The sequence below is a fragment of the Puma concolor genome, chromosome C1, assembly GCF_028749965.1.
Source record: "Puma concolor isolate L17-30 chromosome C1, mPumCon1.1.hap2, whole genome shotgun sequence".
Classification (NCBI taxonomy): Eukaryota; Metazoa; Chordata; class Mammalia; order Carnivora; family Felidae; genus Puma; species Puma concolor.
The window spans coordinates 17,396,597-17,416,692 of NC_141674.1; the positions used below are offsets into that span (position 1 = coordinate 17,396,597).

Genomic DNA, 20,096 nt, shown 5'->3' on the forward strand with positions numbered 1-20,096 from the left:
AAGAGTGTAGTAATAACAATTCAGAGAGACAGAAAGTAGAACAGTGCTTGCCAGGGCCTCAAGGAGGAGGGAATGGGGAACCGTTCAACAGGTATAGAGGTTCAGTTTTGCAAGATGAAAAACGGTCTGGAGATTGGCTGCACAACGATGTGGATGTACTTAACACTACTGAACTGTACGTACTTAAAAATGGTTCAGACGGGGGCTCACTTTGGCAGCACATATACGAAAATTGGAACAACACGGAGATTAGCATGGCCCTGTGCAAGGATGACACACAACTCCGTGAAGCAGTCCATTAGAAAAAAAAGAAAAACAACCCACCTCACACTTGTCAGAATGGCTAAAATCGGCAACACAGGAAACAACAGATGTTGGCAAGGATGTGGAGAAAGGGGAAGCCTTTTACACTGTGGGTGGGAAGGCACACTGGTGCAGCCATTCTGGAAAACAGTATGGAGGCTCCGCAAGGCATTAAAAATGGAACGACCCTACGACCAGCGACCAGTGACTGCATTGCTAGGTAGTTACCCAAAGGATACAAAAATACTGATTCGAAGGGGCACATGCACCCCAATATTTACAGCAGCATTATCCACAATAGCCAAATTATGGAAAGAGCCCAGATGTCCATCGACTGAAGAATGGACAAAGAAGATGTGGTATATTACTCAGCCGTCAAAAAGAATGAACTCTTGCCATTTGCAATGACGTGGATAGAACTATAGTGTATTATGCTAAGCGAAATAAGTCAGGGAAAGACAAACACCATATGATTTCACCCATATGTGGAATTTAAGAAACAAAAGAGATGACCATAGGGGAAAGGGGGAAAAAAGAGAGAGGGAAACAAACCACAAGAGACTCTTAACTATAGAGAACAAACAGAGGGTTGACGGAGGGAGGTGGGCGAGGGATGGGCTAAATGGGTGATGGGCATTAACTTGTGATGAGCACTGGGTGTTATGTGTAAGTGATAAATCACTAAATTCGACACCTGAAACCAGTTTTACCATGTATGTTAACTAGAATTTAAATAAAAACTTGAAAAAATGCAAAAAAAATCCCCCCAAAAGGTTAAAATTGTAAATTTGATGTTATATATATGTTATCCCAATTTTAAAAAAGAGAGTATAATAACAGTAAGCAGTTCATGGGTCTGAGGGTGAGTTGAGACAATGTAAATTACGCCCCTATTACACTAGCTAATGTTTCCTAACCAAGTACTTTGTGTCAGGTATGATCCTAATGAGTCCTCAAAACCCTCTGAACCAGGTGCCGTGATCATCACCATTTTACAGATGAAAAATGGAGGCATACATAATGTGTCCAAGATACCCAGTTAGCAAATGCTCAATAATTATTAGATATTATTGATACTGTGATACAAAGAAATCATCACCATCATCTTCATGGTAGAATGCAGTGTAATTATGACAGTCTCACAGCACTGTGCAAGTTCTGAGGAATATCCCTTGTGGCCAGGGGTTAGAGAAGACTTCACAGAAGATGTGCATCTGGGGAGGGGTGAAGTGGGTGAATAGGATTAAGAGGTACAAACTTCCAGTTATAAAATGTCACAGTGATGAAAAGTACAGCATCGGGATTATAGTCAATAACATAATGCTGTATGGTGACAGACGGTGGGTACATACTTCTCTCACTGTGATGAGCACTGAGTAATGTATGGAATTGTCAAATCACTATGCTATACACCTGAAACTAACATAACGCTGCGTGTCAACTGTACTTAAAAAAAAAAAAAAAAAGATGGGGGCACCTGGTGGCTCAGTCGGTCAAGCATCCGGCTCTCAATCTCAGCTCAGGTCTTGATCTCAGGGTTGTGAGTTCAAGCCTCGTGTCAGGCTCCACACCCAGTGTGGAGAGACGGGTGCCTTGGGTGGCTCAGTCAGCTAAGTGTCCGACTCAGTTTCAACTCAGGTCATGATCTCACAGCTTCATGGGTTCGAGCCCCTCATTGGGGTCTGCTCTGGCAGTGTGGATGGAGCCTGCTTGGGATTCTCTCTCTCGGTCTCTCTGCCCCTCCCCCACTTATGCTGTCTCTGTCTCTGTCAAAATACATAAACTTAAAAAAAAAAAACACGCATCTCAAGTGAGCCGCTGAAGATTGGTAAGATTAGGGTGAAGGTGGGGGGGGGGAGCAGTAATCAGAACAGGCATAGTTTGGAAGGTCCATCAGGTTTTCAAGGGCAAATACGTCCCTTAGGCTGGAGCAAAGGGGCAGTGGAGGTGGAAGATAAGCCACCCAAGACAGGAGACGAGCTCTGAAAGTGAAACCAAGGAGTTTGAGTTTGACGGCTTGTGGAAGTCCAGTGGAGGTGACTGGGAAAACAATGCTCAGAGCCATGCAAGGCACATGCAGGTAAGGGAAGGATGCTTTGAGTCGGGAGATCAGTAAAAGGTCTTTGCATCGGTGCAAGAAAGAGAAAACCTGAAAGACCGTGTTGCAAGCGATGGCAATAGAGACAAGGGTTGGACAAGGGAGGGACTATAGGATCCGTAACTGACAAGTAAAGAGAGCAAGGGGAAAGCGTCAGAGATGCTTCTAGGTAGTGAACCAGCTGACAAATACACAAGACAGAAGAAGGCGTTTAAGAACGTGAATATGTGAGTTCAGTTTCAGATTAATTGTATTGAGAGGGCCAGTGTACTGAGAGGAGAAATCTAGATAAATACTTAGTGACATTAAGTTTTAAGCTCCAGGAATCCAGGGCTAAAGACGGAGATTTGGTAGTCTGGATATAGTCTACGAAAGACTTCTCACCGGATATAGTCTTTGAGGGATCCTGTAACCTTCTGAAAATATCTTCTAACTTGGTCATAAGATCTTGAAAGTACTTTGTTTTCAAGGTCTCTGGGCCATAACATCACTGGTGAGACGCTCTCTCCCCCATCCCAAGCGTGTCGCCTCAGTGTTCCACCTTACCTGACCTGGTCTTCTTCCTCCTGTAAGGTAGCAATCTCCACCCCCCCCCCGACACACACCCCCAGGAAGACTTCCTGGTAGCAGAAGTTCATGCTAACTCCCTTGCCGCTCGCCCCCTCTTTGTCTCTTACATGAAGGAGGAGATGGGGTTAAATCATGAGTCCCAGCCAACAGTCTGCGCGAAGACAGCATGACAAGGAGGAACACAGCACGGCCAGTGTGGCTGGAGCACAAAGTGTGGGGGCAGGGCAGAGGCCAGCCCCGCAGGGCCTTGTGGACCCTGCCAAACGCAGTGGGGGAAAATGGAAGGTCTGGAATGGGGGTGGGGGAGTGGGGGGACTCTAACATGACCAGAGTTGCGATTCTGAAAAGCCCATTCTGGTCAGCGCAGTGGAGGGCCTGAATTGGAGCGGGTCCAGAGCAGACACAGGAAGACCAGTTGGGAGGGTACTGATGTCTGGTGATGAACACAGTCTGAGGCCTATTCATGCTTTTCTGGGTCCTTTTGTGAATGTAGATGTGTACTGTATAGATGTGCAGACTGGAGCTGACTTGTTTTTTTGCTGTTTAATCTGATTCATCTCCTTTGTAAACAGTAAGGTCATTGAGGGTGGAGATTCGGTTTTTTGTATTTTTTCCTGTGCTGTAACTCCCTGGGACACTGGGAGCACAATGGATACGGACACCGTGACTACTGAAACCCCCCCCCCAACAGTGCCACTTTAAACAGCCCAAAGTAACATTTATTGACCTGAATGTATTGATAATTGTTGCTTCTGGTTTCTAGGCATTTGGATGGAGGATTAGATCATGCAAAGAAAAATCTGGATATCTAAACCTTTACTACTCAAACTGTGTTCTATAGACCAGCAGCAACAACATCACCCGGGACATTGTTAGAAATGAAAAATCTGGGGGCGCCGGGGGGGGCTCAGTCGGTTGAGCATCCGACTTCGGCTCAGGCCATGATCTTGTGGTTCGTGAGTTCGTGCCCCGCATCAGGCTCTGTGCTGATGGCTCGGAGCCTGGAGCCCTTTTCGGTTTCTGCGTCTCCCTCTCTCTCTGCCCCTCCCCCGCTCATGCTCTGTCTCTCTCTCTGTCCCTCAACAATAAACGTTTTTAAAAATTTTTAACTAGGGGTGCCTGGGTGGCGCAGTCGGTTAAGCGTCCGACTTCAGCCAGGTCACGATCTCGCGGTCCATGAGTTCGAGCCCCGCGTCAGGCTCTGGGCTGATGGCTCGGAGCCTGGAGCCTGTTTCTGATTCTGTGTCTCCCTCTCTCTCTGCCCCTCCCCCGTTCATGCTCTGTCTCTCTCTGTCCCAAAAATAAATAAACGTTGAAAAAAAAAATTAAAAAAAAATAAATAAAAATTTTTAACTAAAAAAAAAATAAATAAATAAAAAATCTCACCCTCCCCCCAGACCGACTGAATCAGAATCTGCATTTTTAACATGATCCCCAGGGGGTTCCCATCCACACGGAACTTTCAGAAGCACCTGGCTCTGGAGGCAACACCAGCCCATACTTCCATGGGTAATATGCCTCCCTCAGGTACAGCTCTTATCACATCCTGTCGGGCATGGAAGACTGCTTATGGTTTCTTTCCCTGCCAGGCCTGGAATTCCTGGCAGGTAGGGGCTGAGCACTGTGTAGGACTCTGGGGTTTTCATAGCATTGAGCACAGTGACAGGAAGCAGAAGACCAGGGTTTTGGTCCTGGTTCTGCCACTTACAAGCTCTGTCTTTTATCTTCCGTGAGAAGACTTTCAGTCCCTCCAAAGGACCTACCCCAAATCTGGCTGTTGCAAAGCTGAAGGTGGTGGCAGATTTCCACGCACGGTTTATTTACAGGGCTCATCTATACAAGGAGGCGCTTGATGGATGGAAGGAGGAAGGCAATGAACAATCCCTGGATGATGCCAGGGCATATAAGGAGCTTGGGCTGAAGTTACTCCCAACAGCTGCTCTAACACTGAACCCAGGCAGATGGAAACCAGTGGCCTCTGCACAATGACCCTGTGAAGTAGGCACTCATGCCACTCCTACTTTTACAGGTAAGAAAGAGGCCCAGAGAGGCTAAGTGACCTTCCCAAGCTCTCATGAATTCACAGACCCCTGTACTTTGGCTATTTGAGGAAACACAGGGTCTAGGAGGCTCAGCCTGGGGCTGTCAGAAGGCCAGAGATAGCCAGAGACTGAGACCCTGGATGCGCTCACCAGACCTGCTCACAAGGTTCTTCCAGAAGGTTCCAGCTTTGCCTAAAGTTCCTATCAGCATAAAATGCAAGCCAATATCATTGCAGGAGGAGCACTCCAAGGTGCCTTGTGCCCTGTAAGCTGTGAAGAGTGCATTGCCAGGGCCCAGGCAGGCTCCAAGCCTCCAGATCTCCCAGGGACTGCAGAACTCAAAGGCATTGCTGTACCTTTCACTCAGAAAGCCTGAGCTCAAGATGATCTGCTCCCTGCCTAGAGGGACTGGGTCTGGAGTCCTTAGAGGTGCCCAAAGCCAGCATAAACAGGGTATCGCAGAGAGTCTGGGAAGAGATGAGAAGTAAAAATCTTTCTACACGGCACGGGAGTCCCATCTGCCTACACCAAACTGTGTGCGTGCTGTTCCACACATTTGTTCCCCTCTGGGGGGCTGGGGGGGGGGGTGGTGGTGGTAAGATTTGTGTCCGGTTGGTATTTTTCAATTTTGAAAAAGCTGAGAGGTTGGGATGTGAGGGAGGCGCCTCAAAGCAAAGGACTGCCAGCCCACATTCTAAGACAGGACACCTCGGGCATGAAGCCTCTAAGCTCCTGCAAGAGGTTTGTCAACACAGACTCTTAGCGTCGCACCCCAATTATGCTACCCCATTAGCGTATATTAATAACTGATTATTAACATGCAAAAGACTTCTCCCTCTGATCCCTAAGACCCCATTCAGAGTTCAGCATTTTTCTTCATCTTAATTTTTATTTTTTTCTCCAGCTAGATTGGCTTAGTGCTTTCTCTTTGTTCTTCCTCACCTTGTTCACTGAAATCCTGGCTGGCGGTTCCATCAGCAGAACTACAAAATCAAAAAGGCAGTAACATTTTAGAGCTTTCCCTGTGTCACCCAAGGAGGCCAGGGGGCAGACGGAGGGGACATGAAAAAGAAGGTAGTATCTGGAGCCGCACAGACCAGAATCCAAATCCCAGCTCTGCCATTATTAGCTGTGTGGCCTTGAACAAATCACTCGTCTGTAAAATGGGATCAGAGCGCTGGCCAATGCAAGAAGATAGCAGGTAATAAATGAGTGGAAATCTGATGCCAGGTATGTGGTGGGCTTTTAATTCATGGTCAAAAACATCGCTGTGATTACTATTAAGCCTCCCACATGGCAATGGACACTACCTGAAAATCAGAAGTCATGTAGCTACTACCTCTAGTGAGCCCTGCCTCTCCAACTAAGAGATGAGGGCGGGGAGCTGGATTCACAGCATGCAGAATGTCCTTTTCCCAACTGTAAAAATTATAAGAGCTACCATTTGTTGAGCACTTCCTCTGGGATAGGCAATATTACATCCTCACCATCACTGTATGAGGTAGACACTATATATCACTCCCATTTTTGTAGGTAAGGGAGCAATTCAGACAGGTTAAGTGACTTACTGAAACTCCCATAATACCAGTAGGTAACAAACGGACCATAATAAGAGTGGTGGTTTCTATGTGTCAGCACATATGTGCTCAGGGCTTTTTTTTTTTTTTTTTTTTTTTTTTTTTTTTTTTTTTTGGTATAGTTGTACAGGTTGTTCACTGCACAAGAGAGCCTGGCCACAGGGCAAATTGGGGCTGAAACTTAGCTCCTGCCCCGTCTGCCTAGTTCTGTATCCTGGTGCAAGGCTGGGTTCACTTGGAGGCAGAGAGACCCTTTTCCGATTTGACAAAGATACCATATGTGCTATCAGAAGCCCTGTTAATGTTGTATTTGTATTACCTTCTCTAATCCTCAAAACAGCTCTGTGGACTAGATATTAATACCCGCATTTTATAAATGACGAAATTCAGGCCTGGCAAGTTCAGGTCACTTAGCAAAGTCGCTTTGTAAGTGATAAACCTAGAATCTGAAATTGATATCAAAGCCCATGCTCTAAACCCCAAGGCCACTACACTGGCCCCATCCCTAAGTGTTCAATAAGTGAATAAAGGAAAAATACATAATCATCTGACTTTCACTTTAAAAAATAATAGCGGTTCTAATGAGGCCCCAGGGCTATCAAGGCCTTTAGTAAGGTTGCAGAAAACTCAATCGATCAGGAATTTAGAGTACTGTCTTTCAGTGCTCCAAACTGTGCCGGCTTTATGCTCGCTAAGTATTTTTCAGTGGCTCAATTTCCTCGCCTGAGAGCGAGAGGAATATTTCTCATAGTTGTTTGCAAAGCGTGTATGCATACGTGATGATCTTCGCATCAACCATGGGAGAAATGCATCACCATCACCCTTTTGCTCAGGGAGGTGCATGGCATGCTCAGGGCCACACAGTGGGTAGGGCAGAGGGGGACCTAAAACCAGGGCTCCCAACTCCCAGTCAGTCTTGGGCTCCTTGCCAAGTACCTGAGAACTTTCGGGGCACCTGCAGCCTGCCTGGTGGCCCAGGCTGCACACAGTGCACGTGCAAGTCAGACGGTACTGGAAACTGACATGAATCACATGACCACACTGAGTCTTTTCAGAAGACATGGCAGGAAGGAGCACTCTGGTAGGAGTCTTTGCTTGGTTCCCATGCCCTAAAACAAAACCTCTGCCTTGCAGGGACTGGAGCAGCCCAGATTACAGTCTTGGGTAATTTAGGGCTTTTCCAGAGCTGCCTTATGAAGGGCAGATGACCTGGGAGCACTTGGTGGCAACGCCCCCTGACAGGGCTCAGCCTTGCGTTCACCCCTGGCTGTGCTGGGCAGGGTTCAAAGGAAATTGCATCTGCGAAAGAACTCTGCAAAGAGGTGTGGCCCAAATGCAGAGTGCTATTGTTTTTCCTCCCCTCTGTGGATCTCAGGAGGCTGATTGCATCTGTGCTCAAATGACAGACTTGCCCATCCTGTGATAAAATGTGGGCGGCTGCTCCCACCCCAGCCGGGTGGCTTCCCCAACAAAAACATGCACATGCACTCTCTCCCCGCCTCCCCAGCAACCACCCGCCACTATCTCCAGCTCTGCAGGCTGGGAAGCCCCCTTCCTTGGCTGTGGGTATACTACTCCTTATGTGGGGCAGCAGCTGTGGATGACAGGGGAGGGAGAAAGTTACAGACATACAGACCTTCCAGCGATTGCCACATTCATTGCATAAGACAAAGGTAGTCATGGGCTCATCAGCACTGCGTGTCTGCACCTGAGAGAGAACAGAGCCGCTCAGGAATTCACTCCTGTGCTCTAGGACCTGCCGTAGCTCCCACTGTCTGTAGCAGAAGGTCCAAATCCCAGAGCTTGGCACCTGTTATTCCCGCCCCACTTTGGCAATTCCCTCATCACTGAGAGCAGCATATCCTTGTCTCTCCTCTCTCAGGTCCATCAGTTCACCTCTAGTGCCTCTCTGGCTCACCCAGCCCTCTGCACTTTCACTTTTGGCCTCAATCCTTCTGAACTGACCTCTCTTCTCTTGCCTCAAGGCTCAGCTCCTACAGGAATGATTCCCTGACTCACCTCTGGACACACCCTCGTGGCTGTGCTCCACTGATCAGAACTTGAGTGAGCTGGGAGCACCCTTAAAGACCATCGAGTTCGTTCCTCATTTTAGAGTTGCAAGAATTGAGGCCCAGAGAGGAACAGGAATTTGAAGATCATTGGATCACGGGGACTAGTTAATACCATGTTTTCTGGTTTCTCATCCCCTTACCCAAACCATGCAGATGCAGGCACCGGGCTTCTCGGCAAATCTGTTGAATTTCCAGATTTAACAATTGCTGTTCTGATTTTCTACAGCTGACCCTGGATGACCACGCCATGTCCCTCTGCCAACACTCGCCTGTGAATGTGATGTGAGCTGGGAGTCTGTGCGGTGGGAGGTGGTTGCCCGGCTCACGAGGGAGCCCAGCAGCGGGCCAGGAGGACCCAGCTTAGCCCAGCCTCGTTACTAGAGAGCGGTAACACCTGAAGGAGGGTAACACTGGGGTTTCTCTGTGCAGGGAGAGCTCTGCTGATGGGCCGTTTACTTCTTTCTGGTAGGGAGGTAATCACTCCACAGGAAGCACATCACTCCGCGTGGAAATGTGCTTGGAAGGAAGCAGGAGGCTTACAAAAACACCTCTGAATTCCTGAACGGGAATTCTTTGAGAGACTTCTCCCGAATGGCAAGGCCGGCTGTATTTCTGCTGCAGCCAAAGATTCCCGTGGGCAAGGCGTTCTTGCTAAATCTTGGCATGTCCAGCAGACGGAGAGATGAGTGGAGTTCTAACATGACTAGGTACAAGTTAGAATCCAGGAATATTGGTGTCCCAAGAACAGAACACGTACAACCCAGAAACGGAAGGCAGTTTTCGGGCATTAAGTCTTTCAGAGAAGGGGGTTCCCCAGCCTTCTAAATTCCCTGTGCCAGGATAGGGGTCTTCACCCTTAGGGCTTGGGGCCGAATCCCTTAAGCTTTACTGGCCAAGTTGGCCGTATCGAAGGCAGAAAAGTCTGGATCTGGGTTTAACACCATGTCTGCCACTTAGGACCACGTTGGCCATCTTGGACAGAGCTGCGGAGCTTGACCCCTGTCGGGCCTCCGTTTCCCCATGTATAAAGAGGGAGCTAAGTTTTCAATTGCTCAGTTTCTTTCCAACCATCCCATCCGTGACTCTACACGAGTCTACGCCTGGTGAGTCTGCTTCCTCCTCTTCTGGCTTCAGGGCAGGCCAGAGCCTCATAAACACGAATCTAGGCGAGTCTCCGTGCAGCAGAACATTTTCTAGAAGCCACGGCGCATCATGTTGATGTACTGAGAGGTGCCCTTCTCTCTGCAGCCTGGGGTGTTAGCCCTTTCTCCCCCGGGCTCTCCCCGAGGCTCCCTCTGGCTCCCCCCCCACAACCCCCCTCCCTGTGCCCCCACAGCCTCCTCTCCCGCACCTGGTTGTAGGTACAGTTCTTCTTCTTGCACTTGTTGCACTGGAAGAGGTCAGTGGTGGTGCCGCCAGTCTTGGCCATCTGGTGCTCACGGATAGCCTCCTGGGTCATGGCATTCCTCAATTCCCTCAGCTCATCACTGGCCATTTCCTGGAAAGAAATGAGTCTGCCCTTCAGGGATAAAGAGTCCCAGGAGCCCTGCCCCCCAACCAGTTTCTAGGGAGCCTGAACAGAGGAGAGGGGAACATGCTGGCTTGAGGACAAGGAGCTGGAGGGAGGCCTGCAGTCCTGGCCTTGGCCCAGCTGAGGAAAGGCCATTCCCAAAGAGCCCCCATTCTGCTTCGGGTGGACGGGCAAACCTGAGCGGGCTCTGAGCGGGCCACGAGCGGTAGGGCGCGTGCCGGAGAGCAGAAGGCAGATAGCTTCCAGCCCGGGGTCAACATCTTGTATACATTTCCTCAGATCTGACGCTCACCCTGCCGGCCAGGACCTCGGGTACCTGCCTAAACCTTCCTGCTTGAACTGGCTGGACCGTGACCACCTGATCTGTCATGCTCCCCTCATCCTTCCAGTTCGGACTTGACCCAGGGCCCTTGATCCAAACTGTGATCACTGCCTAGTCCATTCTGCCTGCTGGGGACCTTGACCTCAACTGTCCACGACTTGCGGCTGCTACCCTGACCCAAGTGGGACCTGAAGCTCCTGGGTGCACGAGCTTAACCGCTCACCTGCATCACAGAACATCTTTGTCTTTAAGCTCCCACAGAACAGAGTCTCCTGTCTCCCATCAGCTTACTGCAGACACTCAGTGTTTGCATTATCCTGCCTTGATCCACCTGCCTGGCCGTTCTGACTCCTCCACTCAAAGTGGAGAGAGCTCTAGGTAAGTTTGGTTTGGGGGGAGGGAGGGCCGCCGGAGCTAACGTTAAAATGAGGCCTTGGTACTGGCTAAACATTGTCATTGTTGCTGTCTATCCTGACTCCTTAAACCACGGAAAACAGAGCCGGCCCAAAGGTCAAGTGATTTTGGTGTGCCGACCACTGCGTTATCACCACTTGGGCCTCCTGATGAAATGCACATTCCTATGAATCCAAAATTCTAAGGGCGGGCCTGGGAATTTTACTAGTGCCCTCAAGTTATTCCGGTGGGTGCAGATGTTTAAGTCCTACCGTATTAAGTTCAAGGACCAGGTCCTAACCATTGGCAGGGGTATACAGGAAAACAAGTCAACCCGGGGCGATACAAGCAAAAAGCAGCTGACTTTAATTTGGAGGGACATCCAGAGCTCAATGCATGCATTCATTCAAAATGTATTGGATGTCAATTTATTGAATGCCTTTAGCTGCATTTTGTGTGCTCATGAACGGGCCTTAGCCAGAGGGGTGACCAATTTCCATAGTGTAAATACTCCTACCATGGCCGATTGGCAGCTGCTAATGCGATGTGACTGAGCGCAGAGCTGGGAATAGCTACGCATAATCACCTCTCTTGAGCTGATAAACGCTGGCCCCAGCAGACCACTGCCCCTGAGCCCTAAGGATTCAGATACCAAGGTCTGGTTCCTGTCCCCAGGCAATGCTAATCTGGTAGTGTAGCCAAGTGTTTAGACAGGATTGTAGGACAGCATATGAAGTACTTAAAGCCAAGGTATACAAAGTAGGGGGGCCGGGGGAGCCCAGAGTACGGTGGCTGACTGCTTGGGGGCAGGGGAGGCTCACTAAAGAAGACACCTTAACCAGTCTTGAAAGATAAGCAGGAGTACCCAAGGGAGATGGCAGCTATAGAGAAAGAGAACAGCAGACGCAAAAGATCAGACCGGAATAACACATCTGGGGAAGGGTGTCTGGGTGTGTTCAAGGTGAGGAGTGTGGCAGATGTGGCTGGGGGCGCGGATTGTGGAAAGAGGGTCTTGTGTGAGAGAGAACAGAGAAACACCCACTCACCAGTCCATTGGCCTATCTCTGCCCTGCCTCGCCTAGGAGGAGGCAACGTCAAGGCCACAGGGAGGAAGTACAGCGCTACGGAAAATAAGGTAGGAAGTGAGGAAAGTACGGTGGGAGAGGACACTGATCCTCGCGTGTATGCATCGTTAGAGGAGGACCCCGAATATGAACCCAACGTGTGGCGCAGCTATGACAGGTCAGGCATGGGTCTCAGTGCCGGCTGAGCAGAGAACAGACAAAACCCGTCTCCTCGTGGTGCTGACAGCAGATCCACTCACCAGCTCTAAAGAACATCTCAGAATTGACCCCATTCTGTGATGTGTCTGGGTAGAGGGGAGAAGAGAAAAGGAAGAATGAGGAAGAATCAGAGAGACACAGGATGCAGTGAGGGACACCCGTGCAGCAGGCATCCGCTGTCCCAGGCTCTTCCTGATGGCAACTCCCTGTCCCCTGAGCCACAGCACAACGGATAGCCCAACCCGGAACCGTTATTTTTCTTATTGGAGCAAAAGTGGTCTTCTATTTCTTATAGAAACTTCCTGCCTGGGGCAAAAGATGACCCCAAGATGAAGGTCTCCTCTGATTCAGCACTTGGGTTACTGGCAGGGGACAGGGTCCTTGGTGGCTGGCCCTGTGGAGGGCCTGCTAAGTTCTTGGCTTGCTCCTCTTGGTCTGGTCAGCCTCTTCTTGGGCCTGGGTTGACCACCTGATTCTCTCACTCTGTTCTAGTGAACAGTCCTTGGGTGGGGCTAGACCATCCATATGTCTGGCTTGGTCAGTTGCTGTGCTGGGACTTCTGGAGCCTGCCTTGGCCTTAACCCAGACACAGCTCCATTCTGACCTCTAGCTTCTGCGATCTTGCTGGGTTTGGCTCAAACCTGTGTCTACACCTTGCTCTTGGTTCTCCTGGGCCTGATTTCCCAATGCCTTGGATTGCCCGGAAGAGTCTCTTGATAGCATTCCTACAATGCGTACACAAAGAAGAAGAGGGACCCCAGAGGCATAGAGTGAGGGCCAGGGAGGAGGAAACACAAGGCTCGGCTTTCACGAAAAGTCCCAGCTCCTCCTCGCAAGGAAAGAGAATACACCGTAAAGCCAAGTTGCGATTTGTAACTCTGGGCATGTGTTGCTGTTTGCCTAAAAAGATCAGATATTTTGAATTAAGCAGAAAGATAATCCTGGTCTACCTGTGCCAAGCTCCCCATTTTATCGTAAAACCAGGGCCCTCTCTTATTTGAGATATTTGAGGAAGCCAACGAACAGAAAAATGTACACGCGCCCACTACATTTCACACACACACACACAGAGGCACACCCTTGCCACCAGTTTCAGAGGGTTCTCAGAGATCCTGAGGCGCACCCGGAACGCCAGGATCCCAGTGCATTTCCCCTCCCCTTGTCTAGGCCACTTGGATTGAGAGGTGCTTCAGCAGTGCAATCCGAGTGCTTGCGGGAAACCCCCTCTATCAACGCTGGCAACAGGGAGCTGCTCATACCTAAGGGTGTACAAAAGGTGTTCCCAAGGCGCGGGCTCTGAAATAAACAGATCTGGGCTCAAACTCTCATCTGTCACTAGTAAAGTTGTGTGTGGCCTCAGTTTTCTCAGCCATACAGTGGGCATAATATTTCCTCTTCCACAGCATGGTGCTGGGGGTTACACGAAATGGTCGATGAATGAGCTTATCGTATACAAATTCTGGGGAACACTCTACACATATTAACTTGAACACTTCACATATATTGACTCCTCAGTCCTTCCCGAGATAGCGATTCTTCTTATTATTCCTGTTTCGCAAATGAGAAAACTGAGGCACAGAGGGGTTAAGTAGCTTGTCTAAGACCACCCAGCTAAGTGCGAGAAGCAGAACTCAAACTCATGCACTTTGGCACAGTTCTGAAGCTGCTAAACACTGCACAGACTTCCTCGAACAGGCTTGTTTCCTTTTCCTTCCCTTAATGACCCCTTTAAGCTGGGTCAATCCTTCCCTCCTGTAAGTTCCCCTGGTGGCTCTATTGCGGCTCTTACCACCTCCGTATGTATAAATTTGAAAATACATCTGTCTCCCCACCTAGGGCTGTGCTCCATGGGGATAGGGACTGCTATTCTGGCTTGCGCCCAGAGCTGCATAATGGGATATAGAACTGAACGAGGCAGAAGAAGGAGGTAGACAACAAAGCAGTAAAGAGTGGGTGCTCTGGGGCCAGGTAGCTTGGACATTTTCTTTTTCTTAAAGATTTAATTTTTTTTCAAAGAAAACCCTACGCCCAACGCGGGGCTCGAACTCACAACCCTGAGATCAAGAGTCACTTGCTCTACCGACAGAGACAGTCAGGTGCCCCTGGCTTTGACATGTTCTAGCCGTGTGCATGGCCAACTCAGCGAACTCCTCGGAGCCTCCGCGTCCTCCTCTGTAAAATGAGGACAATAAACAACTTCTACCTAGTGTGAAGATACAATCAGCCGATGAGCCCAAAGCACTGAGCGCAGTGCTTAATTCATACGAGCTGTGTTCGCTATCCTGATGGCCCAGAAGCCTGGAAGGAAGGGGAGTCTGCAGTGGTCTGGCTGAAAAAGCCCCCCGGCTCATCTCCACTGAGTCACAAGCCGCTGCCTCTCAGGCGTGGGCCAAGCCGGCGGGGCCTGGCCTCCTGCCCCACCATGCAGAGGCCCCAGCCCCACTCTCACCTCTGCCGTCATCTTGGCAATGAGCCCAGCAGAGATGGCCCCGCTGAGCACATTCCTCCTCAGGCTGGGGTTCCTGGGGTCCTTGAGGTTGCTGATCCGGCTGCGCACCCGGTTCCGGTACTTCATGTCCGTGCTCTTGAGCTCCTGGTAGATATGTGACACAGTCAAGGGCCAGCGAGCCACTCGTGGAGGGGCACAGAAGGTTGGGGAGCCACTCCCCAAAGCCCGAGGAGCCCCAGGACCGTCGGTTCCTCTCCTTGGACTAGTACAGGGGTTGGGCACCCGTGTGGCCTCTGACTCCCACAGTGGCGATCTCGCTTAGGGCATTTGGGGTCAGCTACGCATCCCGAACGAGAGACGGTCTCTCTGGTGAGATCAGGCCACAGCAAGCACTGTGGTGTCGGGACCCCAGGGATGGGCATCCTGCGTTTGTCGAGCCTTTTGTGTGACTCAGGTGAGTCACGTGACTTCTTTGTGTCTCTGTTTCCTAATTTATAAAATACAGGGCTGTGCCGAGCATTCAGCAAGCCGTACCGCGTGATGCACCAGCCTGGTGTCTGGGACATCAAGTGCTCAACACGTAGGGGCTGTGAAGATGAGGACACTGATAAAGACATCCCCCCGTTTTGAAGGGCCTCTGGACGTTATGAGTCCGGCTACCGGAGGAAAACGTAAGATTGGGAGGCACAGGTTGAAGGCTCTAAGAGGTATTGCAATAAACACATCATTGTGTTTAACCTGGTGTTTCCAACATATTACAGGATAGAGACAGCTCCCCGCTTCCCCCCTTTCTTTCTAGGAATACCGACCACCATGCCATGGGACCCACTTTGGGAATTGCTGGTCAGAGTTACTTCTCTCATGAACAGATAAGGAAGCTAAAGGCTTAGAAAGGATGTGGGCCCTTGCTCAAGGTCACGTGGCAAATTCCCGGCAGAGACAGGGCTGGAAGCCAGACCCCCTCCTGACGGTAATGCTCTCTCCGCTCACTCAGCAGGAAGTCGCCCCTGACCACCGACCACGGTGAGTTCTCTGTCCAGACGCTGCCTCCCAGACAGGCCGCCCGCCCCCTCCTCCCTTCTCCATCCTCTGGAGGAGCGCAGGGAGCACAGCGGCGTGTTCTCCGTCTCCCACGCCAAGCAGAGTCAGGAAGGCAAGCCCTCTGCTGGGAAGAGCCACATACGAGAAAGAGACTGTGGGGACTACGGACACATGCAAACAGCTGACTTGCTACAAGCAGTGGGAGGAAAGGTGCTGTTATCTATTTTTTCCTGTTCCTGCTGTGTTCATGCTGCTTGTACAGTAACAGCCTGAAAAGAAAGAACGTGCCATAATGCATTTGAAAGTCGAAAGATTTGTTTAAAAATGTGCGTTTGGGATTCCTGGAGGCGTGCATCTGCTTGATATGGGGGGACAGGAGGGCCGGCAGCACTGTCATCAGCCTCTCCCTGACTCTGTCTCCGTTTCCTGAGATCACAGGGCAGCAGGATGAGGTGGAGCACGGGCCTGGGGGTCACTGACCCCTTCAGAGGAGCACGGCCCTACACTGCCGTGTCAGTGCAAGGTCACTCCAAAGAGAACAGACCTTTTTAGGACACAGAGCATTCAAGGCCCCGAACTTATCCTCCTCCTTACCTCCCATCTTCTTTTTTTTTTAAAAATTTTTAACGTTTATTTATTATTGAGAAAGAGAGAGACAGAGCATGAGTGGGGGAGGGGCAGAGAGAGGGGGAGACACAGAACCCGAAGCGGGCTCCAGGCTTTGAGCCGTCAGCACAGAGCCCAACGCGGGGCTTGAACTCACGGACCGCGAGATCATGACCTGAGGCGATGTCGGTCGCTTAACCAACTGAGCCACCCAGGCGCCCCCTTACCTCCCATCTTCTAAGAACAAAGGGCTCGATGCAGCTCTGATTTCCTATCCTTCAGGAGAGGGACATTCAGTGAAGGAAGAGGAGGAGGAAAGGCCAGGTGTGGAACTATGAACCGGATCGCCTACCTTTGTTTCAATTTTTTTTTAACGTTTATTATTTTTGAGAGAGAGAGAAAGACAGACAGACAGAGAGCAAGCAGTAGAGGGGCAGAGAGAGGGCGTCTACAGAATTGAAAGCAGGCTCCAGGCTCTGAGCTGTCAGCACAGAGCCTGAAGAGGGGCTCGAACTCACAGAACTCGAAATCACGACCTGAGCTGAAGTCGGCCGCTTAACCGGCTGAGTCACCCAGGTGCCCCAACCCACCTTTGTTTCAAACTGAGCCTGAAGGTAGAAGGGACCTGTCTGAAGGGACAACTGTTTGGAGGAAACAAAGACAAAGCTCAGAGATCTGATACCTGGTGCTCTATGCTCCTGGATCAACTGGGATTTATGACAATGTATCTGGTGAGGTGCTGGACAGCTCGGGACATGCCCGTTCATAATTAAATCATGGTGGAGGGGAACTCCCAGAAAATATGTCAGAGGATATAAAGGTAGGACTCAGGCAGGAAGTGGCAACAGGCAAGCTTGTTGACCATGGTCAGCCCAGACTGACCAGGGACCCTCCCCAACAGACTGAGCTCCCTAGGTAGCCCAGTCACAGTCAGAACCCCTCTCCCCTGGGGATTCTGTCCCCTTCCCTCTTTGATAGGCAAAGCTTTGTCTCTCCAGTAAAAGATAGCCCGTGCATTCATTGGGGCACATTGTCGGATTTTCTTTCCCAAGACAACAATCTTTCGGTGCAATGAGCCCACATCCCTCCAGCGGTCACCTCCTCTGTCCATACAGCCCCCCCCTCAAAAAGGGGGAGAACGGGCCATGTGCAAAGAACTCAGGACATGGAATCCAAAGGCCAAGGTTTTTAGTCAAGCTGTGACACCCAGTAGTTCTCGAGCCTCGGTTTCCTCATCCGTAAAATGGGAACAACAGCCCCTGCCTCACAGAGATTGTGACAATTGGCGGAAGTAGGAAGTATCAACTGCCCATCACGGTGCCTGGTATATAGTAGGGAATCAAAAATGGGAGCTGTTACCTTCAGAGGACGGAAGAGGGGAGAAGGCTGAGCATGAGAAACGCTGTCCTCCCCACCTGCTCTGACACTTGACATTGCAACCCAGCCATATGATGACACGACCTGTTTAGCACAGCAGTTGAACCCTCCGCTTCTAGAGTCACACTCTCTGGGTTCAAATCCCAAGTCTACCACTACTATTAGCTGTAGGAGCTTTGGCAAGTGACTTAACCTCTCTGAGCCTGTTACCTCACACTTGTAAAATGGGATTAATCGGTGAACCTACCTTGCGGGATTGTTCTCAACCTTGAACGAGGTACTGCTCATACACAGCTGAGCAAGAGGCTGGCAGGTGCAAGACTTAATAAATGGTAGCTAGAATGAAGAACTCCAGTTCAGAGGCAGAGCAGGGGGCTGGCCCCGAGCCCTTCCCCTCCCCCTCACTGTCCTGGGTCCCTTGCACTTGGGAGACCTGCTCCTGGCGTCCGGGCACCCACAGCCCTGGCACAGCTCAAGGATATGATCTTCGATTTCTGATGCCATCTTGTCACAATTGACTCCATAATCCTTGTAATCATCTAAAAGAGATTCAGGAAGCACAGGCATTAGCCAGACATGACCTTGGCAGTGGAGCCTGCCCATACAGGGGACTGTAGCATCCTGTTCCACTCCCATGGCACTGAGAAAGACCGCATCTCATTTGCCCTTGGGAGGCCCTTCCCTCCCCTGCCCCTGGCCCAGGCCCTCTCACCTTCGGCCTTCAAGGCTGCTGAGAGCATCTCCACACACTTGTCCCGCACCGAGTCCCCTGTGAGATAGCAGGGTGCCAGGAGGCAGATGGAGGGGGCAAAGGTGGGGGTCGAGGGGCTGGTGGGTGTTTTGGGGGTCTCTGCTTTCGATTTGCTGCTGTTTGATCTGAGGATGACAAACAGTAATAGACATTTTGACATCAAGCGAATAAAGCATCCACTGAGCACACTCTGGATGTTTCTGTGGGCGATCTCCCTTACTCCTCATGACAGCCCTCTGAGGTAGGTGCTATTTTTAGGCGCTTGACATGGATCATCTCATTTAATCCTCACGACACCCCCATGAGGCTGGTGCTATTCTTATCTCCATTTTCGAGTTGCACTTTAAAGTGAATTGCAGAGGTGGCTGCATTTGAAATAATTTGACTCTGGTCACACACGTGGGGGGACCAGAACTAAAACCCACCGGAGTTGAAATCCGGTGCCTAGGCTCCTAACCAACCACTCTGCTCTGCTGGTTACAGGGAAGCTTAACAGGGTTGGAAATCATACTACAGTCCATTCGATACCATGCGAGGTGCTCTATCTTCTTACTGAACCATTTACTCACTCATCCAGTAAATACTTACTAGACACTTATTCCACAGGCCTGGAGAAAGCAGACAAGTTAGGAGAGCTCCCTTCCTCAAGGAGCCGGCAGCCTCTTGAATGGTGAATTTACCACCATTGAAGAGGGCTGGCCTTACCAGGTGCCAGGCAACTTTCGGAATATTTTCTAATTTAATCTTCACAGCAGCTCTAGGAATCAGATACTCTTCTCTTCCTTGTCTGCAGATGAGGAACCGGTTACATCATTGCTACCTGAACCCAAGTCCGTCTGATTGCAAAGTCTCCACTCTTAACTCCTAAGATTCACTCACTGCCTAAGAATGATCTCATTTTGGTTTGGGCTTAAAAACCCACAAATATATACACAGGGGGCGCCTGGGTGGCTCGGTCGGTTTAGCGCCCAACTTCAGCTCAGGTCATGATCTCATGGGTCGTGAGTTCGAGCCCCGTGTTGGGCTCTGTGCTGACAGTGCAGATTCTCTCTCTGCACCTCTCCTGTTTGCTCTTTTCTCTCAAATAAATAAGCATTAAAAGGAAAACATTTGAGAATCATGAGTGGTCACTCTAACCGGATGGCTCAGACAGGCTTCCTGTCTTCCTGCTGTCAAGGAGCTGCCAACAAAGGAGGAAGCAACCCATGTGCCCAGTGACGGATGGATGGATAAGCAGAATGTAGTATATAACACAATGGAATATTACTCAGCCACAGAAAGGAGTGGAATCCATATAAAGGAATGAAATTCCAACACCTCGTACAACGTGGATGAATGTCCATGAATGGAAGACATTATAAGTGAAATAAACCAGATACAAAAGGACGAAAATATTGGGGGCGCCTGGGTGGCTCAGTCGGTTGAGCATGTGACTTCGGCTCAGTCATGATCTCAGGGCTTGTGAGTTCAAGCCCCGCACTGAGCTCACTGCTGTCAGCACGGAGCCTGCTTTGGATCTTCTGTCCCCCACCACCCACCCCCCGCCCTCTGCCCCTCCCTTGCTTGCATGCTCTCTCTCTCTCTCAAATAAAAATAAAATCTTTAAAAAAAAAAAAAAGGACAAATTTTGTATGATTCCACTTACGTGAAGTACCTGGAATAGTTAAATGCATAGAGACAG

At 50.1% G+C, this 20,096-nt stretch overlaps 1 protein-coding gene, 1 long non-coding RNA gene and 1 other non-coding gene across 4 annotated transcripts in view; 2 read left to right on the forward strand and 1 right to left on the reverse strand.

The window, feature by feature from the left end:
- The first annotated feature begins 202 nt into the window (after nt 1–202).
- LOC112849101 (U6 spliceosomal RNA) lies at nt 203–305 on the forward strand. Its single transcript, XR_003222541.1, has one exon. It is a non-coding gene; the product is annotated as a U6 spliceosomal RNA (small nuclear RNA).
- Nucleotides 306–5,882: 5,577 nt separating this feature from the next.
- Nucleotides 5,883–20,096, reverse strand: part of TCEA3 (transcription elongation factor A3) — a 37,617-nt gene continuing 23,403 nt past the window's right edge. For both annotated transcript variants that reach the window (XM_086716013.1, XM_086716012.1), the window contains 6 exons: nt 18,377–18,540; nt 18,142–18,203; nt 14,641–14,790; nt 10,014–10,160; nt 8,227–8,298; nt 5,883–5,996 (listed from right to left, as the gene is read on the reverse strand). In XM_086716013.1, coding sequence (XP_086572139.1) covers nt 5,988–5,996; nt 8,227–8,298; nt 10,014–10,160; nt 14,641–14,790; nt 18,142–18,203; nt 18,377–18,540 — 604 coding nt within the window. In that variant the 3' untranslated portion in view covers nt 5,883–5,987. The remainder of the gene's footprint in view (nt 5,997–8,226; nt 8,299–10,013; nt 10,161–14,640; nt 14,791–18,141; nt 18,204–18,376; nt 18,541–20,096) is intronic.
- Nucleotides 10,156–15,978, forward strand: LOC147577836 (uncharacterized). The gene is made up of 2 exons (XR_015254531.1): nt 10,156–10,893; nt 15,146–15,978. It is a non-coding gene; the product is annotated as an uncharacterized LOC147577836 (long non-coding RNA).